The sequence below is a fragment of the Cannabis sativa genome, chromosome 8, assembly GCF_029168945.1.
Source record: "Cannabis sativa cultivar Pink pepper isolate KNU-18-1 chromosome 8, ASM2916894v1, whole genome shotgun sequence".
Lineage (NCBI taxonomy): Eukaryota > Viridiplantae > Streptophyta > Magnoliopsida > Rosales > Cannabaceae > Cannabis > Cannabis sativa.
Genome location: NC_083608.1, coordinates 29,685,572 through 29,710,635, shown reverse-complemented (window position 1 = coordinate 29,710,635; position 25,064 = coordinate 29,685,572). Strand labels below are relative to the sequence as shown.

Genomic DNA, 25,064 nt, shown 5'->3' with positions numbered 1-25,064 from the left:
TAGAGGTTGTGAAGAACTACTTGATTGAACAAGAGATTGGTCTTCGGGAGAAGACTTGATAAAGCCTTACTTCGGGAGGAAGTAAGCATTTGGTCTTCGGGAGAAGACTTGTTGAACCCTTACTTCGGGAGGAAGTAAGCACTCACACTTCAAAGACGAAGGGAGTTCGGGCTTGAAGGTGTTTCAAGAAGTCAGATTCTTAAAGTGGATTACAAATGATTGCGGCAATACTTTAGAGGGAGTCTAAACTTGTTTAAGTCAATTATCTTTGTAATTTTGATACTTTATTAATTGATTTCATTCTCTGGGCGTGGCCCCGTGGACTAGGAGTGTTCGTGAGAACACTGATACCACGTATAAATCTCTTGTGTCAAGTTATTGATTTTTCTGCAAATATTTTATATTACACTGTGTTGTTTCTTTGTAGCGAAATTGCTACTTTCTGCTTCTGCAAACGCTTACAATTTTATATTTTCTTATATATAACTGACATTTGCAAAAACACGGTTTTTCAGCTAGTTTGCTTTCCAATTTTACTGAGTCATCCCTATTCATGTCTGTTTCGCATGAATTAGTTGTGCATGCACTTATGGTGGATGGTGAATCAGCTTAGATTGACAATTTTTCATCTTTTCTTATTGATTTGTATTAAACTCAGTTCTTGTTAATAAGAGTTTAATTTTTTAAAAAAAGAACATCATGTAAAGTTTTGAAAAATTTAAAAGAATTTATAATATAAAAGATAGAATTCAAAATAGTTTATTTCACTTGCATACAAAATAATAATAATAAAAAAAAGACACACATGTAATTATTTAAATATTATTTTCATTACATTAAATTTTTTATTTGAATTTTTCAAAAATTTACAAAATATTTTAAATAACTGTTACCGCCATAAAAAATATTAAATTATTCAAATGTCAAAACCACAAAAGAATCGTATCTTTGTCATAGAATTTCTCTAAATATAGGTGGCGTTTGGTAACACTTTTTTAATCAGTTTTTTATTTTTAAAAGTAGAAAAGTGAAAATATTTTTCAAAAACATGTTCTATAAAACTGTTTTTACTTTTCAATTTTATAATTAGAAATCAAAATTTTAAAAACAAAAAAAATCACTTTCAATATTTTTTTAAACAGTTTTTTTTCTTAATCAATCTTTTAGATTACGACCAGACCCGGACCCAAATCCCCTCCCTACGACCCTGGCGCTAAACCCGGCTTTTGACTTGAACCTGAATTTGACCCCGAACCTGGACCTGACTTAAATAAAATCAAAAAATAAAAATAAAAATGAACTTTACAGAACACACTTTTGTTTTCTGTTTTTAAAATTGAAAAATAAAAGTGATTATAGAACGCATTTTTATTTTTAAAAAATAAATTTTTTAAAAACAAAAATTTTACTTTCATTTTGTGATTAAAAAATTAAAGAACAAAAGTGTTACCAAACGACACCATAAGTATCCACATTTTAACATTAAGAAAAAAGTTTGCATATGTATAAATAAAAAATCGATAAAAGAAAAGAAACAAATCAAGTACTTTCTAAACAAAGAAAAATAAAAATCTTTACCAATATTACAATCATAATTAATTAAAAGTAACTTAATATTTCTTAGTCCAAAAAAAAAATAAAAATACTTAATCTACTTACAACGGTATGGATATGATAAATAATTCAAGAAGGGTGAGGTCCGTGAGGATGTGAGAATGGGTAATTCGGGTAGACAGGAGGGTTTACAGGCATAATTATTTGACGTGGATTATATATGGAAAGCTCATTAATATAATTGTTGTGGTAATAGTAGTAATTATAATAGTTGTTGTTGATACTATTACTATTGTAGTAGCAGTACATGTTGTTATTGTTGTTGTTGATGTTAGATTGTGCAAGTACACCACCAACACGATTGGTCTCCCTTCTTTTGGCCCTCTTAACCTCTACAAGCTTGTTCTTGAGGTTGTGAAAATTATTTTTCAAGACTTGTTCCACAGCTTCTTCCGTACTGAAAGTGATGAATCCGAAACCCCTGCCTCTACCAGTTGCCACATCACGCAGAATTTGGGTTTTTAGTACCTCACCAAATGTGGTGAAATACGCTTTTACTTCAGTTTCATCAATCACGTGAGGCAATCCTCCAATAAAGATCTTATTCTTGTAGAAAATAGAATTGTTGGCATTTGTTTCTTCCCCTACTACACCATTCTATATATAATAATAATAATAATCAATATATCAACACACAAATACAAAATGAGAAAGAAGAATAATAATTATAACTCTTATAATATATAGTAGGGACATCTTTATTACAAACCTGTGGAATAGAAGAAGTGACCTGTACTGGATCATCAGAACCAATGGTAGTAACCTCAGGACCATTGTGATTACTAATTTGTGGATCATTGTTAGAAATTAGTTGTTGATCAGATTGAGGAGCAATAGGTTGTTCAGTATTAGATGACATCTTGGCTCTTTCCCAAATCAATTGAAACTTTCAACACGTAAAAATAATTAGAAAGAAAAAAAAAGTAAATCGATTTAATTAGAAGCTTACGAATTAATTTTTTTTGGAGATAGGAAGCTGGCATTCTCTGTGTATTTATAATTTACTGGTAGTACGTACCCTATTACACTATAATCCTATTAGGAATTTCATTTCTAAAAAATAATTAAATAAATAAATAAATCCTATTAGGAATAGAATAGAATATCTCAATTTATTTTTAGGATTTATAAATTTCTAATTTGTATAAACGGTTTTCTCTCTCAAAATTGTGTATTTTTTTAATAATTATTTTTTTTTTGAAAAAAAAAATCAAATTTTAAGTTGAGATATTTTTTTAATTTTTTTTATTATTATTATTATTTTATGACGATTTTATGTATTTTTTTTTTTAGAGAAAGGCATAATTTATTAAAATAAATTGTTACATAAGAACTCAAAAATCGTGGACAAGCACATGTCCAAACACAATCTCCCTAAATTAGGGTTGAACATTGGCCGATTTTCTGGGTTTTGAGTTCGCGAATTTTGGGTTCACGGGTTTCGGATCCAAAAAAATGAAACCGAACCTGGACCCAGATAGGGCACGGGTTGGCGGGTTTCGGTTCGCCGGGTTGGCGGGTTGACCCGGTCAACTCGATCAACTCTTTAAAAAATTAATTTTTTATTCAAATAATTATTTCTTTTATTTTTTTTATTTATTAAATTAAACATATATAATATAACAATAAAATAAAAATAAAATAAAAGTAACATTGTTATATATATATATATACTAGGTGATTGTTACGTGCCAAGCCACGTAGTGTTAGTTTTATTTAATATTTTAGTTTTTTATTTTAATTAATCATTAAAATAGTATAATTATTTGAACGATTTGTTTTATAAAAATAAAATATGTGTCAGTATATTTAATAAGTAAAACATAGTTGTGTTATAATAATGTATGTTATTAATAGTAAAATGTACATTAATCTTCTAATTGAAAAAAGTTCTATTATCTCATTTCATATTTAATAATAGCTACACAACTATATATTTATAGAGTTTCACATTCTTTGCAAATTATTAATAAGCACCAATAATATTTTCATATTCTAATATTTTTCAACCTTCTCCTCTTGGTGGTAAAATTAAAAATAAAACTAAAAATAAGCACAAACATATAAGGTAAATACTAATTACAGTCCATTATTATTTTTCAAATTATTATTTTTTTAAGCTCAAGCCCAAAAATCTCTAAGCCAACACAATCAATCTTCTTTTATATTATCTTTTCTAGATATTTTATCTATATTTTTCTTTTTTAAAAAATAAATAAAAAAATTATTAATATTCTCCCAAGATAGGTTTGTTAGAGAGATATGTGGCTAAGATGATTTTTTTTAATTTAAAAAGAGATTATTAATATTTAAAAGATTGTTTATTTAAAAAATTATTTAATTTTTTGGGTTTAATTATTGGGTTTATTTTTTAACGGAAGATCAAACCTAATCGTTAAATTTAACAGAATATTCTTTTATTTTTAAGTATATTCTGTTAAACCAAGAATGTTAAACCAAGAAATGCCGTTAGATAGGCACTTTTAATATATAAAGATATATAAATCAACAGCTCTTCCCTTGAAGGAGTACTCTTCAAGAAGCTTGCAGTATCGAGCAAGAAAGAACACGTGGAACATAAAATTCAAGTCTTGCAATGCCACAATATAACTATGTTAAAAATAACATTGATCAACACAAACTGTTTTTTCACGAAACACAATCCACTAACTTTCACTAGAGTTACATAAATTTCCATTTTGCTTGGGTGGAAAAATATCTAACAGCAAGGAGTTTGTACAAGAGAATTGACAATAAACCTTTTCCATAGTAAAATGTTAAAGAATAAACAAATACCCATTTTGTGAAAGTACAAGAAATTCATGATGAGGCGCCAGAATTGATACTGCTTGACAACTAGTTTAGGATTCAAATACAAATTGTAAGGAAAAATTATCTGCAAATTATTTCCCTATGTATGAACTATGAGGCTATGCTTAGGATTCAGATACAAAATTATTTTTTAATTAATATATATATATATATAAAATGTAATAAAAAATAAAAAACATATATATAATATATTAAATATGTGGGTTGACGGGTGGGTTTGGGTTCAACCCGAAACCCGGTACTCCTAAAAAATCAACCCGCGAACCCGCCCGAAGGGTACCGGGTTGAACCTGACTTGCTGAATATTTTTTTTTAAAAAAAAATTGCGGGTTCACCGGTTCAGGTTCGGGCGGGTTGCTCGGGTTCGGGTCGCACCCGCTCGAAATATTCAGTCCTACCCTAAACTAGTAACAGAGATTGTCAATGTGTGGGCAACACCATTGGAATGGCGCTGCAAGAACCACAACCACCAACAGCTAATAAAGAATGGATATCTAATAAAATAGAGTGAAAAATAAAATTTATGTGAAACTTATTAATCCAACCAATTGCTACAGTAGAATCATTATCAATAATGAAGATACTAAAACTAAATTGATGCGCAAACGTCAACCCCAGACAAATGGCAAGCAGCTTCGCCACATTAGCAGAAAAATCCCCTACCACACTTGATGACCACGCCAACCACACCACCCGCTGCATCCCGTATCACTCCCCCTAATCCGACAAAGCCCCTCCCCAAAACTACTGAAGCATCAGTCGCTAGAGCAAAGGAATCAGGAGGAGGTGGCATCCATCGAGTAGGTCGGCTTGCAATTGGGTTTACAAGGCCCAATCCCAAATGAATGTCTCGCCGACCATACTTCTTAAACTCCGACAGATGGTTATGAGCTAAATCTAGAATAATATCTAATCTTGGTTTGCTTGTTGCCAAATAATATTGAGTTTCGATCATACCATAGTTACGAAAGGGTTGTCATCATCAATTTAAAGCCTCACAGGATAGCTTGTCAAAGAGAAATAAGAGAATTTCCTGTATTGGTTCATATACACATCGGCGTAGCACCGATCACACCCCCAACCGATGCCATACTGGAATCAAATCAGAGCAAGAAAATAGAGCATGCTCAGGAGTTTCATATTCTTCTCCGCATCGTGAACAACAACGAGGTACCTGAACTTTTCGGGAGATAATTTGTGTTGCTACTGGTAAAGCCAAATGGAACATATGCCAAACAAAAACTTTCACCTTTAGTGGTATAGTAAGATTACATACTCCATTCCACCAACGAGTTAGCCTGGATGAATCTGCGACTCCCTTCTCAACTTGGAGCGACCACGCCAACGAGTAGCCACTCTTAACATTATAAACCCTGTCTCGATCATAGTGTCAGCACTAACCATTTTCTACCTCCTGCCTCGCTAATAAAATACACATAATTATATCCACATCTATTAATGGCAAAAAAAAAAAAAACCATGTATTGAGATTAAGATAAAAGATAATAATACATTTTTCTTTACCCGAGAAAGAATCTATGGGGTCTTGTAAATTTTTTTTGTACCCATTGCATCTCGTCCAATTCTAAGATTTTTTTCTTTCTCAGTTTTGAAAAAACTTAACAGTTACAAAATATGCAGTAGCGTAAATTACATGGTCATTACAATTTGTAATCATAATATAATGGAATGATGATATATAATTTTGACCCTCCTCATCCTCACCCTCATGCTCATTACAATTTATTGAGTTACGGATAAACTCAGAGTATTTACGAAGTGAAATTTGAGTGCTTAATTATACTTCAAGTAACATCTTATATCAAAAACATTTTATATTTTATCACTATTCTAAAAATATGCTACAATCTTTTCTAAAATTACTCAATTCCTTTCTCTTTCTTTTATCTCTTTCTCGCTTCTCTGCCTTATCTACCATCTCTATAAATGATCATCACAAAATTTATCAAAGATCTACCTTTACTATTCACCATGTTCTCACTGTTTTACGTAGTTTTTCATGTTTTTTTTTTTTTTTTCTCAACCTCCATTTTTTTCTTCTCTATATTTTCTTAACATCTCCATGGAAGTTACACAAAAGATTTTGATAATTTAAAACTTTATTAACTCATCTTAAATATCAATTAAAACACTAATATATGCATTTCAAAATATTCTGCATAAGATTTTCTGATTTTTTTTGCGATTTTTTCAGATCTGAAATGCAAATTTTTTTAGAAATTGGATAGAATTTGAAGGAAACTCGATGCACAACTCGACGGGGCCTTAAAAATCAAGATTTTCATAAAAAAAAATTGTTCAATGAAGCTCCATAGGTAGTCGATAGTGTGCTCAATGCAATACTATAAAATTAGCCTTTAGAGGCGGTTATTTTAGTTGAGTAATATAAAAAGGGTAGCCAAAGTCTTTTGGTCTCATGAAAAAGCCTATGGAGTAAGTTATTTCATGTCGATTATTATAAAATAACAGACTCCATTGAGAACACGTGTATTTTTGAAGGGCCTACGGAGTCAGTTATTATGTAATAACTGGCTCCATAGGGGACACGTGTATGTGTGCTCCTATAGAATCGATTATTACATAATAACCGACTCCATAGGGCATTAAAATCCTTCAACAAACCCTAATGAATCACTTCATCTCCTCCAACATTCATCTCCTCCCAAAATACCCAATTGAAACCCTCACCAACCACCGCCAAATTAGCCCCAAATTCCCATTTCTCCACCATTTTTTTTTTTTGTTGCAAAATTTATCATTTTCAACAGCCAAAATGATATTACTAGTATTAGAATAATAATATTTAGTCTTGTAAGCGCAAAGTGAGTGTGTTGGTGCGGTTGTGTTGGTTGTAGCTCCGGCAACAGGATTTTAGACATAAAAACGTTGAATCTCAACGTTTATTAAGGTAAAAATTTGATCTTTAATAATTTTATTAAGGTGCAATGCATTATTTTTTATTTTGTAAATTTTATTATGGTTTTTCTTGTTAAGATTGTGAGTCCTTTGGGGTTGCAGTGGTTGCCGGATTAATTGTCGGTATTGGTGGCGGATTTCGGTAATAAGGTAAAAATCTAATCTTTAATAGTTTTATTATAATTTTTTTTGGATTGGAATGATTTTTTTATTAGTGGTTGTGTTTTTTATACTAATAGTTTTTCTACAAATTTATTATTTTTCTTTAATATTAATATGTTAAATATTGTAATTGGAAGATGAAAAGTAAAATAGAGAACGATATAGGAGAGTATTAAAACAAATTTTAGAAATTAGATTCTAAAAAATATGTTAGTGAGATATAATTTATTATAAATGTATAGATAATTTTTTTTTTTTCAAAATAGATGTAAATATAAAATGAGAAAAAAAAATTAACTTTTATCTATTTTTTAATGTTCATATTAAATTTAATTTAATTTTATTTCTTTTTTCTATTTTCATTACTATTTATGCATTTTTATTTTTTTACTAGTAAATAGTTTGTTATTTTTATTACTAAATAATTACTAATTTTACTAAGTAGTTATTAATAAGTTACTAACTTAACTAGTCAGTAACTAGGTACTCATAAATTATATAACCACTAAGTAGTTAAATAATTAAATTTTTAATTTTGTAATATTTCTTTATGTTGTAGGTTGTGAGGTCGATTGGCAAGGATCCTACTTATTAGAAGTGATTGGGTTCTAGCTAGCTAAAGGTATACATTCACTAACTTCTGTTATTAATTAATTATGAATGCTTAGAAGAGTTTTCATTTGTGGTGAAGTATGTTCTGCGATATATTGTACTGCGGTCAGGGTAGGTAAGGCCCAATTCTAGTGAGTTGCCTGCCATATGTGATAGTTCTGTTGACAGTGACAGGTGAGGCGAAGACCGTTGGGAGAGAGAAATGTCAGAGTAGTGGATGTGTGCCCAAAAAAGTGATTTCTTTTTTTGTTGTGTGCCTTTCCAAGTTTTAACAGAGGGGACAGGTCGCCAAATTTCTAAAGATCGTGTCAGAGGTATACCACGCAAGCGACCTCCGAGATAATGACCTATCCCGTACGTACTTTTGTATTCTGTTTCCCAAATGACCCCTAAGGGCCTCCTCCTTAGATTTAGGTGTTGTTTGTCTGTTTAGTATGAAGTTTTAATCTTTGACTAGCTATCCAGATATATCAATGGAGAATGGTATGAGATTTGGACTAACCTTCCGGTTTTACTCGTTCTTAGTGAATGAGTTGATTGGTTTATCCACTTTGGGCCAGATAATGGGCCCAATTTTCTTGGTGGGCCTCTGTGAGAGTCCACGTATCCCTTATCAGAAAACACGTATAACAAGTATTATGTTCAATCTTTAGTTAAACAAATGAATACTTTCATTTTCACCAAAAAGTAAAAGTAGTGTGGTGGAAAAAACTATTTTTTGAGAGCTAAAAATTGAAAACACAACCAAATAGCCTCTAAGTCTTTTGACCAACAAGAGTTTTTTTTTTCTTATAGTGACGTTTTCAAGAATATGTATTGCCTTGTGAATTATATATGTTGGCTTTGGCTGTCTAGATATAAGAAAATTTATTGGATGGGAGGAAAAGTAAATTAGGATTTCCAAATTTATTTTTTACTTGGTTATATGACTGATACATGTAACAGTAGATACTGGATTAATGAAGCTGAACCATTTGTTAAATGGGGTTGTTGCTAAGGCATTAAATTCTGACCATGATAACATGAGTTGTTTTTACATGACTCATGAGAACAAAGTTTGATAAATGAATACTACTGGGACAAACATTGAGTACTTTCATTTTTCTTATAGGAAATTCAAATAAGCAAGAAGACTTTGCATTCATATTCAGGTGTCTGTTCTTGATGTAGTTAAGATCTCTTACATAAATACAAAACGATATATATTATGAAAATACTTCTTGTTATTCGGTGTTTGAACAAGGCTGCGCTAGCCAGAGCAGTCGGATGGTGAGATGATGAGATCTTGTTTTTATACACACTAGTTTTCTCAATGAACTATGGCCTAATACAATATGTATTGTTTCATTTCTAGCATACTTTTTGTATGGATGGTGAGATCCTGTTTATATACACACTAGTTTTCTCAATGAAGTATGGCCTAATACAATATATACTGTTTCATTTCTAGCATAGTTTTTGTATGGAGGCTAACTTTTTTGTGTTCACAATCACATATAAACTTTACCATTGTTTGTCACTAAGCCAAGACTCCAATGAAATTACAAAATTTTCAATATTTTCTATTATAGCTTATGTAAATATTGATACAAGGGGAAAAAATAAAACGCAAAACATGTGTGTATTTTGAACAAGGCAGTTCTTTTTTTCTGAGTATGAGAAGCTAACAGCGAAAATGGAAGAGATTTGTCTCTGCTTTTAAGTGTTTCAACAATTGAAGAAAATTTCCAAGCAATACTAATTCCGGGTACCAAATTTGGACCTGGTTAACATTCCTTCAGATTGAACCGAGAAGACCACCAATTATTTCATCATAGACACACACGAGTCATCGTCTGAAAATATTTTCTAATGTTTCAAATTAGAAAACTACATGGCCTCTTCATTCATATGTAATGAAATCTTTCAGTTTTTGGTATGGAAACCAAGCCAACTTAACTTTAAAAATCCTCCTCAACAGACATGTAAGGTCTCTCAGCACCTGAAAATTGAGACAAATGGATCAAGAAATGAATAGCTTGTGAGCTTATTCAGCCATGTGAAACAAATCTAAAGGGTGTGATTTTTCAAGTTCTAGTCTCATAACTTCCCTTTTGGTTTGTTGTTAGAGAGCCTGAACCATAGGTAGGAGCTAGCTAATGGATAGCTCTAGGCTTGTTGCTCTTTATGCACTTAAGCCAGCCCAATTCTTGAAAGCAACAAGTGCTTCCATTTTCCTAAAGTTCCTCCTCCTCAACTTTGACACTTTAAGCTTCTTGTGGGTTTCCATAAATGCGTGCTTGTACCTCCACTTATCCACAAAAATCTTCATCTCCTTAGATTTCTCAACAACTTGCATAACTGCATCAAAAAAACCTCCCTTGACAAGAGCATAGAGGAAGGCATCAACCAAGGTCTGATCAAATTTAATCCCCTTCTCGCCATCAATTGAAACATTTCGCTTTACTTCATTCCAAAGCATCAAAACATTGAAATATTTCTCAGCAGACACATAACCACTAATCAAAGATAAATATGTCTGTTCATTTGGTTTGAACTGCAGGAATATCATCCTTCTAAAAGTCCTCCTTGCATCTTCTAGTCTCCCAGCCTTACAAAAGGCATGAATTATTGAATTCCAATCATGGGTACTAACTTCAACTCGAGGGTCCTCAACGACCTCATCTAGGAAAGCTGCCATTAACTCTGGCCGATGATTCTCCATCAATCCTGTCATTACGGTAAGGTAACTGCCCTTCAAATCAGATACTCTTGCTTCTCTCATGTCCCTGAACAAAGTAAGAGCAGACTGAAAATCATGACTAGACATGGATGCTTCTATAAGAGCATCATATGTTCCCGCATCCAACTCAAGCCCCGAGTTCCGAATATCCATGACCAACTGAGTGGCTTCAGCAGTTCGATGTTCTTTGCAGTAAGCCTTCAAAATTGGCAAATAAACACCAAGCCCCAAGAAGCTTTCTTGAACATTCATTTCATCCAGAATGCTGTGTGCTTTGTCTGATAATCCAATATTAACACAGGCGCTAATGACACCATACCCAACAGATTTATCAACTATAACAGTAAAAGTCTCTAGCTTCTGAGCTTCAATAATCAAAGTAGCTAAAGCTTTGACTTCACCATTTTGAAGAAATCCTTTCACAATTTCACAATAGGTTTCTTCACCTAGATTCAAGCTTTCTCCACCTTCTCCCAGACCACACAAAATAGTAGCTGAAACAGAATCTAAATTACCAGACATCACATACCCACTAATCAAATTACTCCTAAAAAGCCCTTTAGTGGAAATACCAAACCCAACCATTAAACACTTTAACTCAGCTATTTTCTGCTCAAGACCCTTAAGTGCATACAGATAAGCAAGATAACCAAAACTGCTTTCATCAGGACGAACACCCAAAACCGACATTGTTTCGACAACTTTCTCAGCTTCAATCACTGACTTTAGCTGATGACAACAGCCCTCAAGCGCCGCATTGCAAGCTGACAAGTCGGGTTTCATAAACCTCAATTTCTCATCCAGAGCAATCCTAGAAGTTTCTTCGAAAACCCTCAAAAAGGCCGGGAAATTCTCATGTTTTTTACTAATTTCAACGAGCACATTTCCCCAAACACTAAAGGGAACGAAAAACCTATTCTTGAACATGCACCTGATCAAAGCAAAAGCAGGGGCAGAAGTTTTGGCACATTTGAACGAGTTTAAAAGAGATTCAACTGTTTCAAACTCTAACAGTCCTGGGTTTTTCTCAACTAGATAAACGGCAGAGGCAAAAGCCCTTTTGAGATTGTGAACGTCTTTGAGCGAAGACAAATGGGAAATTAGTGAATTGGCGAGAGACTTACTTGGGAAGGCGGAGCCACTCGTGAGAGCCTTGAAGGACTTCCAAGCTTCATCAGTGTCATCGGTGAGGAGGGATTTGTGGAGAGTGGTCTCTAGAGAGGTTACGGTGTCTGAGTTTAGGGTTTTAGGGGGTTGAGTAGGGAGCTTGGTGGAGGGAAGAGGTGGGTCTCTCTTAAGGGCGAAAATGGAGGGTTGGAGAAAGGAGTAAAGGGTTGGAATTTCAGGATTGGAGGAAAAGGCTCTGTTTGGAAGCAGAGAAAAAACTTTCCTCCACATTCTATGATACTCGACAAGCACAGTTTCGGGCAACTCACATCGTCTTCTACAATACTCTCTCCAAGATTCGATTTTTTGGTTTCTTGTAACTTATATTGTCTAGGAAGAATTATAGTGAAGGCTTCGGAACTTTTGGGGAGAGAGAGAGAGAGAGAGGTGGGTGTTGGGTTACAAAGTAGCCCTACTTCTAATGTTACTTCTCTAAATAAATAAAGCTTATAACCATTTTGACCTTGTTATGGTTATTCTTAACTAGAATTGGGCTACTCTGCTTTCATTCAGTGTAGCGAATCTGCCATGGAAGTGTCGTCATCATCATCACCACCACCACCACCGAGTTTTATATTGGAAGAGTGGAATGGTTCTTCTTCAACCAAGCTCTCTAAAACTGCCACCATTACTGCCTCTCCTTCACTCTGTATCCGAAGGTACTGTTTCAATTTTTCATCTTCCTTGCCATGATTCTTCTTTCTGTGTATTTCCCATTTCGTTTAGTTTTGTTTTGAATGTATTAGATCGACCAGCTATTTCCACCATGTTTGGGGGCGAATTCTCCAAGCGTTTGTACCTGAGGCAAGCTTTGCGGATTTATTGTTTCAATGATTTGAACTCTTATGTATAGAATTATTCTTATTATGTTCAAGATTTGAATGTTATTGATTGTTATTTTAATCTTGTGGAATGGAAGTGCAGGGTTTTCCAAACAGTGTCACCCCAGATTATGTCCCTTTTCAAGTCTGGGACTCCTTGCAGGTAATAATGCAAATGGAAATGTTGTAATGCTGTGAGATAACAAAAATGGAGATAATTTTTCTTTTTCTATCTTTTCATTTTTCAGGGTCTTTCTACATACATTAGGACCATGCTTTCTACACAAGTAAGCTTATATCCTCTGTCAAATGTTTGAATTGAAGTTGTATTATGGTACTGATCACTTTCTTTTAAAATCCTTAAGGCTCTGCTAAGTGCTATTGGTGTTGGAGAAAAATCTGCTACTGTGATTGGTGCTACATTCCAGGTAAATTAACTCTACATTTTTTTTTTTTTTTGATAAAGACTTGAACAATTTTCATGTTATTGAGCTTTGCAATAAATGGTCTGAAGGGATTTTCTAACGCTGGAACTATTGCAGTGGTTTTTGAGGGACTTAACTGGAATGGTTGGAGGTATTTTATTCACATTTTATCAGGTGCGTTTTGTCATTCTGAAGGGATTTTCTAACGCTGGAACTATTGCAGTGGTTTTCTCAAATGGATGCAAATTAGAAACACTTGGCTACTTCTTGTGTACTTTACTTTTTTGGGGTGTTCAAGCTATTTCAAATTTCTTTCGATATGTTTTTCAAAAAAAAAAAAAATTCTTTCTATATGATCTAATCTCATATATATTATTACTTGTCTTTAGCTTAAAAATTTTGGGCTTTCATAGGGAATCTGTACCCATCTCTCTCCAACTCTTGGATTAATGACTCTTTAATTATCAGGGTTCAAATCTGGATAGCAATGCCAAAATGTGGCGTTTGGTTGCGGATCTTATGAATGATCTGGGTATGTTGCCATCAATTTTCTCTTTTTAAATCCAAATCTAAAGATGAAATTTCAAAGTCTTTTTTTCAATACCTAGACAGTTTTTATAGATGCTATCACATAGTTGACTTCCTGTAAACATGCATGGGTGTTATTATCATGTTTATCTTTTCAGTTGGTTCCTTATAATTTATTTTCTCAACACTTTTAACTTTCAGGGAGATAAGAAGTTTCTATCATTATGGTACATTTACATCTTTTAGAACTGCTGATAGGTGAAATGAATGAAATGCTTTTTCTGAGTCTTGTATACCTGCAAAACTCAAGTGTCTATATCTCTCTTAAAATCAATGTTAGCTTAACTTGATCAGTTATCCTCCTTTTGTATGATTGAGGCTGTCATGTAATAATAATTATGTGTAGAAATCTGGGTGTTACTGTTGGTCCATGAGAAATGAGAATCGACATTATTTTTTTGTAATATCAATTGTGAAAGACAATAATGACATTGGTTTCACTAATTTGATAATTATATGCTGTTTGATGAGACTGAGAATCTAAGATTATGGGAACTTTTTAGCCAAATGACGAAGCTAAGTTACAATTTTTAAAACTGTCAGAGGATTCATATTAACTGTCACTGACTTAAAGTTTGTTAGGCCATTCTACCGGCCTTTGGTGTTCGAATTACCATCTCGCTTTAGTACTGGTTTTTCTGTTATGGCAAGAACTGACGAGCAATGCTTTTTATTGGTGGCAGGAATGTTGATGGACCTGACTTCTCCACTATTTCCTTCTGCTTTTGTTTTTGTAGTTTGCTTAGGGAGCCTATCGAGATCATTCAGTAAGTTCCTTTGATCTAGAATAAGAAAGAAATCTGGCACTCTTGCTTAGTTTCTTGTTGACTTTCATATAAATATATATTATATATATATATATTTATATATTTATATCTTTTTTGGCAAAAGTCATGCTTTTTGATGTTGCTGGTTGAGTTGAGGCATCATTCTAACCATACGCCAAAACATTAAGACATCAAAGGCATTGTACTCAAAGTAATTGTTCTTAATTTGTAGCTAAACCTCAACAGTAATAATAATTGCACTTTTAAATAATGCTCCTTGATCAGAGTTGCAACTTAGTTCTTTCCTTTGTTTACTTAGCTGGTGTTGCAAGTGGAGCAACTAGAGCTGCTTTGACACAACATTTTGCTCTTCAGAATAATGCTGCTGATATCTCAGCTAAGGTAATAACAAAATATTCTGGCTGCTTGATGAGGACCCTGAAATATTGTTTAGTAGTTTGTGCTGACCATTAGATTGTTTTGCTATATTGTAAGGAGGGAAGTCAAGAAACACTAGCGACAATGTCAGGTATGGCATTGGGTATGTTTCTGGCCCGCATTACCATGGGACACCCACTAGCTATCTGGTTCTCATTTTTGTCTCTTACCGTGTTCCATATGTATGGTAAGTTCTGGTGGTATGATTTCTGTTACTGCATTATTACTTTCACATTATCGAGTGCACTGAAACAGAAGTGTCTATTCTATGTTCTGTAAGAGCTAAAATATTAAATCTTATTGTGGAGCTCTCGTCTGTACCACTCAATAGATGACTTCCTTTCCATGCAAGAACTAGGTTATGTTGCAGAAAACAGTGAGCTGGTACAGGGGTTAGATCATTTTGGTCTTCTTTCTTTCTGATCTCAGTGTGGGGGTGAGGTGACATCCACTTCAGGAAACAGTAGAATAATAGTAAATCAGAAATCCTTTTCAAGTTTCAACTGACAATAAAAAGAATCATATTTATCCAAATGTAAATAAAATGGTTTCGTAGTTTTGGTACTTGTACTGTAAATGTTTGTTCTGGTAAGTAATATTTCATTTTCTGTCTACAGCAAACTACAAGGCTGTCCAGTGTCTTGCTCTGTCTTCAATAAACCCTCAAAGGATTTCAATTCTTTTGCAGCATTTCATGAATACTGGCCAAGGTGATGCAGTAGACCTTTCATAATTTATACCTTAAGCCTAAACTTTATGTTCTACCATACCTTGTCATAACATAAGGTTAAGAATATAAATTGTCTGGAAAAGGTGCATTTCAGACAGATATTGGCCTTCTGAAAATGTGCAATCTTCCCACTGATTTTAGTGAAACTCTTTAGACTGAGATCTGACCTTAAGAGGGCATGCTATTTTAAGTAGGAGAAATGAACTTGTCATATTTATTTTCATTTTACAAAATATTTATTTAGAATGCAACTGTATTCATACTTTTTGTTATGTGGCAGCAAATGTATCACCTTGTTCTGTGAAGTTTTGAGTTTGTTTCAATATCTTGAAGCTCCTTTGCATAATTTAATGTTCTGATTCTGTTGCCAGTTCTCTTTGCTGAACAGGTATCTAAGATGGAACATATTCTACCTATCTGGGCATCTTCATGGAGATCAAAATGTTCAAACCTACTACATATGCAAATACGCTTAGGGGTGAGGGTCTCTGCAATGAGTCACCCAGAACTGTGAGTTTTTAAAGTTTTTTTTTTTTTTACTCCAATATTTTTAATTCCTCAAGGTATTAGGAAAGTCCTCTGCATCTTAAAATTTCTCTGTGGTTCCCTCTACTATTGGAGCATTTCACATTCTAGATAAGAGGAAATATGTTGTCTTAATTTGCAGCACAAACACAAATATAATTTCCTTGTGCTGCAACTTAATAAGTTGATTCTAGCCTCATAATGTGAAACTACAGCACTGTCAGTCTGACTGAAAATTCAATTTAATATTTTTACTAGGACTGACCTGTTGCGTAATGCCGGTTCACACTATAGAAAAGGTTAGTTCTACTTTTTTTTTTAACAAAAGGGATTTCAACCTCTAATCTCTGGCTGATTTTAGCTCTCATTATTGCTCTTTTCAGCGAAGTACGTACTAGTGGAAAGGAATGGAATTATCAGTGTTATTTTGCATAAGGATTCTACTTCTGAAGATGTCTTGCAGTCTTTTGTTCATGCTTATGTGATGGCAACTCTAATTGGTAAAACCAGTTCCATTCATACAGAAAGCCAATCATGGATTGATGCAGAGTATATACTCTTTCTTCAGAAGGTATATTGAACTTGTTTCTTTTTCACTGAATTTTCATATTTATCAATCGAACAGTTGTATGATTAGCAAACATAACATAAAAAGTCAACTAAGTACTTCACACCCTTATTCATCAACTTCAAGTTTTTGACCAAGTCATTGGAAGAGCTCATTTCACTCTTGCTTTCAGCAGACCAGTTGTCCTCATTGCTACAAAACATCAATCATCCCTTATCTTAAACCAGATTGGGGTTTCCTACTTTTTCTTCTAAGAGGACTTGAAGAAACAAACTTTATACACACACACATATATATATATATATAATTTCATCTGTGACAAAAATTATATAGTTTTCTATCACAAAAGAAAGCTTCTTTTTTATTTTTCTCATTATTTCTTCTTTTTTGTGCTGCAGCTGAAGTTAACAGGTTGGAAAACAGAGCGCCTTCTGTCTCCCTATATCAGTTGGAGGGCAAATTGGAGCTCTGGGTCTTTAGATGAGAAGCTGGATTAACCAACATATCTAGTGCATTGAATTGAGCTCTGAACCATTTTATACTGATTATATAAATACATATATATATATATATATATATATTATGTATGAAGTTACACATAGCTCAAGCTGCCTTGAACTTATTTTATAATATTGTAACAGAATAAGACTATTGCTCACATTCACAACGACACTGTTAGACAGTTTAACACCATGATGTTTTCTTATCTAGGAGTTCCTTCTTATTTTAGAACAAGGGCTTTAATCGAAATGGCAAAATTTTGGCTCTTTTGAGTAGCAACTAGATTTAAAGGTCTTTAATATGTTGATTGATGTGCTGCCTAATGTAGGAAAATCTGTACTAATGTAAAAGCTATTACATCGACGTCCAAGTGAAGAAAAAGAGGTATAGACTAAAATAAAATTTTCAAATCCATGTACTATAACTAGTTTAGTTTATTTTCTTGTGGGTGGATATTACACCTTACGTTTCTTATTTTTACTTAGCATATTACACGATTCTAAAATTGAGCTTCAAAAACAGAACTCAACAATAAGAGAAACAAAGTAAGCTCGCAGAAACCTTCCTTCTTGTATACACAGTTGTTTGCTTGCTAATGTTAATGCTGGCAAAATTATACATATTTGCAGCCAGTTTACTCATGTAATTAAACATCTTTCACCAAAGACCAATAGGGAAAGCTTTTGCAGGCATCTTGATGAAAAAGTGAAAACATGTTTATATATTAATGCTTTAACACCCCCAACCCACAAAAAACAATAATATTTAAAAGAAAAAAAACTATGTAGGTAATTGCATCTTATTTTCGATGCCCAGATGATGCCATAAGAACAGCAACAGCTGCAATAAACATAAACAACATGCTGAGAAGCAGTATATACGTTCTTCTTGATGATTTTCTGTACTCTCCAAACAGAAGAATTCCCCAAAAAGTGCTCACTAGTGGAAGTGCCTGCCCATAACCACCCCAAAAAAAGTCCATATTAGTAATGTGATGCATCCTAATTCTGTTCAAATTTTGCACAAACAAGTTTATCCCACAAAGAAAATATGTTTGGAATCAAGTTACAAAAGATGTATTTGAATTTTGAACCAACCTGAACGGCATCTGCTGCAGCATACCCTGCAGCTTGCCCTCCCATGAATTGGAGACCATTGCCAAACCCGCAGAGAAGACCGGCCAGTAAGGCCCAGCCTCTGCCATTCCAATCATTCACGTAAGCCTTGAAAGATGATCTAGGTAAGTCCAGCACAGGGTAGTAAAGGAAGGTGATGTTTAGGATGATTGCAATGACAAAACATGATACCGAGAAGTAAAAGAAGGCAGTGTAGACAACCAAGTGAGGAACCCTGTCTTTCAATGTATGCCATTGATCGTTTGTTGCCAGGTTAAATGCTGGTGAAAAGAGAGAAAAGCAAACACCAGCAAAGAAACATATGGCCAGTCCAATTGATGTGTTTCTCCCAAACACCTGCATTGTCGTTAAGAATCTCAAACATTTGGATTTGTATGTAATGAACATCTAACATCTCAAAAGAAAGCATTTTCTAACAAAAGAACTGAAACTACCAACTTTGATTGATCTTTTTCTCTCAAGCTGCATAAGAAACTCTGCAGTTCCAACTTTAGCCTTCTCGGAAGAGACACTGCCATCTTCTAGATCTTCTGACCCAACTGATGTCCAGTGTTGACAAAAAAAAAAAGTCAATAACTACTACCAGTTTATAAATATAAATCACATTAGAGCTCCACTGTAATTCTTACCCTTATCTTGCAATGTTGACATCTGTAAATTTCTGTCAAAAGTATTAAATTTAGGAAAGCATCAGCCTATACTCTATAATAGAAAAAACAAAATATACACAATTCTACTATTCCGCAGTTATTGTTTTTGCAACACGTATAATATTTCTCTTTTCAGTGAGTTTTATTGGCTTTCCAAATATTTATTAATTTGCATAGCACCATCTTTTGTAGAGTCACCTATATTTTCTGGTTTCTCAGGCTCACCATAAAAATATTTACATATAAATTGGACCACAGCCACCCTATAATATTGATGCTGTTCTTGGAGCAACATACCCTTCCTTCTGATCAGATGACAAACTTCCAAGCTTTGCTTCATTATCAGCTGCATTGGATGAGTGAACAGCAGATGCAAGACAAACTGCAATCAAGAAGCATCCAACGCCGGGGAAAAGGATCTCAGCTCTGTTAATTTGGTCGTCTAAAAAGTAGTTCATGGTTGTTCCTGTTGTTGCCACCAAAATCAAAAGCAGAAACCATTTTTCAGTATATAGCTGATAAAGTGAAAGAGGTGTCAACAAAAACAAACGTCACTATTTCAAGGCTGTCTGATAAAAGAGTGAGGGAACCTATAACAACTGTTATGCTTGAAGTGATCACTTCTGTAACAGACAAACCAACAAAAGCCCAAGCATACTGAGTTGAGAGATTTCCCAGGCTAAGGACCACTCCTCCTAACATTGCAAATAACACAGAGGGCCAATTTTCCTACATCAATAAGCGTATATGAATCAGAAGCAGTTACATGATTCATAACTAAATGTCATAAATATGTACATGGGAAACTCACCTGAGAGAGCTGAATTAGAAAGTTGGGCATCTCAGGTGTGCTGTTTCCAATTTCACCAAATGTAAATGCTATAATTACAGCAGCCAAGAGATTAGTGATTGAATAATCAAGATAGGTGTGTTGAGGCAACTTGCCTCTTCTCTCTAGAAGGGTCAAGATAGCAGGCCATGTCCCTAAGAAGAGGAGAGCTAGAAGCATGCAAGCTATGGCACCTCCTTTGCTCTCCACCACATACATATTTTAGTGCACTTTGTGAAAATTCCCAGTTGGTGAAGTAGTACTCAACAAAACAATATCAGAAAGATCCTGTAAAGAAGACTCTCCACTAATTTTTGAAAGTAAAAGAAAGATAAGGAAAAATGAAAAGAGAGGGATCAGTATATAAGACCTGAGACTAACTCCAAGTTCATAAAACTGGTGAATCATCAGAAGACAAACATGCCTTAATAGAAAGAGGGAAAAAAAATCTTTTACCAAATTAGAATATCAGTAGTCAGTAGCCTTTATCAACCACCCATGAAAAGGTTAAGTCAAAAACAAAAACAGTTCGTAGACAGAATCCTTTGAAAGGAAGATTATAAATGAAATACATGAACATTTCTTAATTAGAATTTTCAACTCTTCTTACTAAATTAATTTAACTATAAATATTAATTTTAAAATATTAAACTATTAAATTTTAATCTAATAACAAATATTAAAAGAGACATTTAAATTTTTATAATTAATTTAATTACTTAATTTTAAAATATTTTTTTTTTACAATATATAAAAAAATATGTATATAAATAAAATATTTAAGTGAAACTCAATTTTTGTTCTTAAATTTTTTTTTAACTCAAATTTTTTTAATACTAATATCATTTATATATTTACTCATGATAAAAGAAACAAACCGAAACGCGAGAAGTATTATCAAACTCTGTCACATCATATTCTCTAGTTTCTCATAGATAGCCATTAGCCATTCTCAGTATGGAGCGGAAGCAAAAAAGAAGTTGCTTCCTTTCATGAAATTTCTTGGTTTCCTTATAAATTTTTAAAATGTTATAAAATTATTATGAATAATATAAAATATATAAGAAAAGAAGAAGATAAAGATCAAGAGTGAAAACGTAAATGAAAATTTTTTAACTCTTTTATTCTAATAGGGTGAATTTTTATTTATACAAAAATAAGACTAAAAAAATGAGAAACTGAATCAATATAAAAAAAAAATCAAGTATTTATGGTGATAATTAATTTTGTAATTTAGACATCTATTAATGTTAATTTCGAACATTAGCATTGTTAACTCTCGAGATCAGCCAACTGCTAGTCGGGAGATCAACAGGGACATGTCTAGAATGTCGCTCCGAAGGCTTAGTTGTATTTGCTCCTCCGAATGCACTGAAGTAATTTGGCATGCTCATGGTGGAAATTCACCCAGCATGCACATGACGGAAACTCACTCGGCATGCACACATTGGAGAGAGTCACTCGGCATGCACACATTGGAGAGAGTCACTCGGCATGCACAAAGTAAAGTCACTTAGCATGCACAAAGTGAAGTCACTCGCCATGCACAAAGCGAAGTCACTCGGCATGCACATCATGAAGTCACTCGACCATGCACGTGCATGCACAATCAGTTAGCATGCTCGAGAGTCACTCGACATACACACTCGGCTAGCATGCTCGAGAGACAATCGACATGCACACTCAGCTAGCATGCTCAAGAATCACTCGGCATGCACACTTGACTAGCATGCTCAAGAGACACCAGGCATGCGCAGTCGAATAGCATGCTTGAGAGTAACTCGGCTTGCATGCTTGAGAGACACTTGGCTAGCATTCTCGAGAGCCACCCAACATGCACACTCAGCAAGCATGCTCGAGAGTCACTCAGCATGCACACTCAACATGCCCTCCCACAATAGCATAGCTACACTTAGTAAAATTTTCCCAAGTGTTAAGAAGAATGAAACAAGGGTACTATTGATTGTGGATTTAGCCAACCGACACAGAGTCTAACTAGGATTAGATTTTGCTTATGATTGTCACATGTGGAATAATAATAAATGTGGATTTCCACTGATATGATAATCATCAATGTAGTTTACTTACACCTTGGATAAGGGTTATCTCATTTCCAGGGCATTGGCGAAGTAAGCTTAGATTGGATGTATTGTTATACATCGGAGTGGACCGATGTTTAACTTGGATAAGATATCATAAACTTACTGTAATATCTATCTAAGTCAATATCACTCAGTTGATCTTAGTTTAATGATCTCAATCTTGAAATGGTTAGGTTCTAGTTCAATTGTATTATTTGTGTTCTTTGATTTGTTCGTTAAAGTTGACCAATTGGATTTTCTCGATACTTACATATTGAGAACATGGTAGTTCAATTGAGTGAGAGCGCTAATCATAGATACAAAATCTATAGCTTCTATACATGCATAGAAGTGAAATGATGATTTCCTTCAACTTGACTTAATAGAGATAAATGGTGGAGTACTCATTTTAGTAATCATATTAGTTTACTGAAATATCATTTATAGGTAGCTAAGTGTTTTAAAGATAAAATACATTAAAAGGTAGAATGGTAAATTTGTCCATACTCGATGTAGATCATCTATAGAGGATCATTGACAATTTGGATTGAAATAATAGATAATTAATAGCGTATCTATATCTTGGAACATATAGAGTGTTCTATAATAATTAAGAGTGCAATTCCCAATCTATAATGGAGTCAGGAGGAATTAATAAGATAGAGAATTTTCTTAATAAATTCTAGAACTAGTTATTGGAAGCTTGATTATATAGCCCCATAGTCCCCGCACTAGTTGAGATAATACCGGCTTGTAGACTCAGTTAATTGGCTTTAATTAATCAATTAGAATTTTAAATTAGACTATGTCTTATTTATGAATTTTCACTAAGCAAGGGCTTAATTGTGAAGAAAAGAAGTTTTAGGGTTTATTTATTAATTAAGAGACTTTGTAGGGTCTAATTGATAAATAAGTTAAATGGTAATTTTATTTGATAATTAATTATAATTATTAAATAAATAGTTTTAACATTTATAGGATTGAAATTAGAATATATGTCATTAGTGAAAGAAAAGATAAATTGTTAAATAAAACAGCAAAATTTTAACTAGTGGGGTCCACTAACTATGGTCGGCTACATAAGCATTGTTTTGCTATTATTTTATCTTTTTTTATTCCATATAACTTAAATCCTAAACCCTAGAGGAAATATTATAAAAGGAATAAGATGACTCTCATTCTCATAAACCTAATAACCTAATTTTCTTTCTTTGTTAGACAACTAGAAATTGAGACCTCCTTCTTTGTATTTTGAAATACTTCTCCCTCTTCTTCTTCATTGAATTTCGAGCCATTAGTGATAGAGTACATGCCCACTCATATCAAGGCAAGTACTCAATCATAGTGTTGAAGATTGTGAAGAATTCCAACACCTGAAGGATCTACGTTCAGATCTTTTGTTATACTCTGCGACAGAAAAGAACAAGAGTTAGAGATCTGGACGGAAGGAGTCATAACATTCCGCAGCTACCAATGTAAGATTTTCTAAACTTTATATGTGTTTATTTCATTATTTTAGGAATTCATGTTTAGGGTGTTAGATTATAGAATATAATCCAACATACTTGTTAGTAAATCTAGATCATGGTAAAATATGTTCCAGCAAATACTTCATTCTTTTGTCTCTCAAGTTAGTACAAACAAAAAGAGAGTAGGCTATTACCATTCTCACGGGCTGAACCTCTAGAAATTCTGGTGTTCTCTTTACTTATTATTTTTTTATTTCTATTATTTCTCTTATCTAATCGCTTTATTATCTTGACTCACTGTCCCTGGCTAGAAGTGATGTCAACAATCTTAATAGCCCACATTATTCTTTGTGTGTGGTGGATCGGTTTGGAAGACTACGGTGTGAGTTTCTAATCAACTAAAATGATACAACATACGAGAAGTTCGAGGATACCCTAGTAGTCATCAAGAGTTATATATTCTTTTTCTAAGTAATTTATTATTTTGATTATTTTGATTTAATGTATACATATTTGGAGATCCATTGGGTTATGGTACAATGATAATCAGATATTCAAAATCTTAACAGTTAACAACCAGGTACCTACAGAAGTTCCACACTAGTGACGGAGGGTAATTTTACTGCCAAAAATACGATTTAGGTACTTATCTGCTATCCGACATAAACCTTAAATATTTACGACGCAAATTACTCTAATTTTTTATTTTATTTTATTTTAAAAAACCGTGTTAAATTTACGTTAAGCGAGTTGTGTCGTATTTGATTCGTTTTTATTTTGTATCAAATCGTGTCAACTCGTTTCCAACTCACATCTAATTTTCTTAACTATAACCCGTAAAAATTATGTTTTGTTCGTATTGGTGTGTGTCAAACCTCATTTTACCACCCCCTTATGATATATAATTAAAAAGAATACTTAAACTTTGTCATAAAAATAATAAAGGCCTGTTATATTTGTTTAAACCAAGGCTCCCAATTGGTTAGAGACGGCCTGAAGTCAATATCTCATGATGCTGACAATTTTGAGTTCAACATACTGAATCTATTGCTTCATAAATGATAAGAAGAAAAAAAAACCTTTTGACGTATTCTTGTTCGAAGACGACATATGATTTTTTACGGTGAGAAAATATCATGCATGCGTTTTTCTTTAGACTAATTTTAATGTTAGCTACGAAAGTCAAGTGCTTACAACTTACAAGGGGCTTAATAGAAATTTTATTATTATTTTATGTCTACTTTTATAAATTATTTAATTTCTCCTGCACCATTTTTCAACTTCGCATACTAATTCACCTCCTACTTTCACATCAACCATTTTTCTTCATTATAGTAACTAGTAAGTATGAAAAGGACCAAATAATTAATGTATGGGATTGCATTATATTATGATTTAGATTTAGTATGCGGTTTCGCATTAATTTAAAACTGAACAATCTGACGAAAAAGATAAGAAAATAAAATAAAACCAATCGGTAGAGTTGAGTA

General features: G+C 33.3%; 4 protein-coding genes across 7 annotated transcripts; 1 reads left to right on the top strand and 3 right to left on the bottom strand.

Moving 5' to 3' along the window:
• Positions 1-1,683: 1,683 nt before the first annotated feature.
• On the bottom strand, positions 1,684-2,473 carry LOC115700022 (heterogeneous nuclear ribonucleoprotein 1-like). Its single transcript, XM_030627571.2, has 2 exons — positions 2,324-2,473; positions 1,684-2,211 (listed from the first exon to the last, which is right to left on the bottom strand). The coding sequence occupies exons 1-2, from the start codon at positions 2,471-2,473 to the stop codon at positions 1,684-1,686; spliced, it is 678 nt and encodes a 225-aa protein (XP_030483431.2).
• Positions 2,474-9,693: 7,220 nt separating this feature from the next.
• On the bottom strand, positions 9,694-12,277 carry LOC115699163 (pentatricopeptide repeat-containing protein At1g69290). The gene has a single exon (XM_030626425.2). It carries the CDS (start codon positions 12,275-12,277, stop codon positions 10,322-10,324), a length of 1,956 nt encoding a protein of 651 aa, XP_030482285.2. The 3' UTR covers positions 9,694-10,321.
• A 3-nt stretch (positions 12,278-12,280) lies between these two features.
• On the top strand, positions 12,281-17,689 carry LOC115699164 (protein root UVB sensitive 3). Of its 2 annotated transcripts, none has more exons than XM_061102730.1 (16): positions 12,281-12,433; positions 12,560-12,705; positions 12,793-12,850; positions 12,971-13,030; positions 13,116-13,154; positions 13,233-13,295; positions 13,410-13,466; positions 13,761-13,824; positions 14,564-14,647; positions 14,967-15,049; positions 15,143-15,272; positions 15,703-15,795; positions 16,187-16,325; positions 16,599-16,639; positions 16,724-16,911; positions 17,307-17,689. In XM_061102730.1, the coding sequence occupies exons 1-16, from the start codon at positions 12,281-12,283 to the stop codon at positions 17,403-17,405; spliced, it is 1,497 nt and encodes a 498-aa protein (XP_060958713.1). In that variant the 3' UTR covers positions 17,406-17,689. The 2 variants fall into 2 exon arrangements, with proteins under 2 accessions (XP_060958713.1, XP_030482286.2); XM_030626426.2 differs by having other exon boundaries at positions 12,311-12,433; positions 12,534-12,705.
• A 136-nt stretch (positions 17,690-17,825) lies between these two features.
• LOC115699165 (ureide permease 1) lies at positions 17,826-20,605 on the bottom strand. Of its 3 annotated transcripts, none has more exons than XM_061102732.1 (8): positions 20,481-20,605; positions 20,007-20,331; positions 19,786-19,924; positions 19,493-19,661; positions 19,175-19,206; positions 18,984-19,084; positions 18,507-18,881; positions 17,826-18,361 (listed from the first exon to the last, which is right to left on the bottom strand). In XM_061102732.1, exons 2-8 carry the CDS (start codon positions 20,241-20,243, stop codon positions 18,209-18,211), a joined length of 1,206 nt encoding a protein of 401 aa, XP_060958715.1. In that variant the 5' UTR covers positions 20,244-20,331; positions 20,481-20,605; the 3' UTR covers positions 17,826-18,208. The 3 variants fall into 3 exon arrangements, with proteins under 3 accessions (XP_060958715.1, XP_030482288.1, XP_060958714.1); XM_030626428.2 differs by having other exon boundaries at positions 20,007-20,312; positions 20,395-20,593; XM_061102731.1 differs by having other exon boundaries at positions 20,007-20,593.
• Between the last annotated feature and the right edge of the window lie 4,459 nt (positions 20,606-25,064).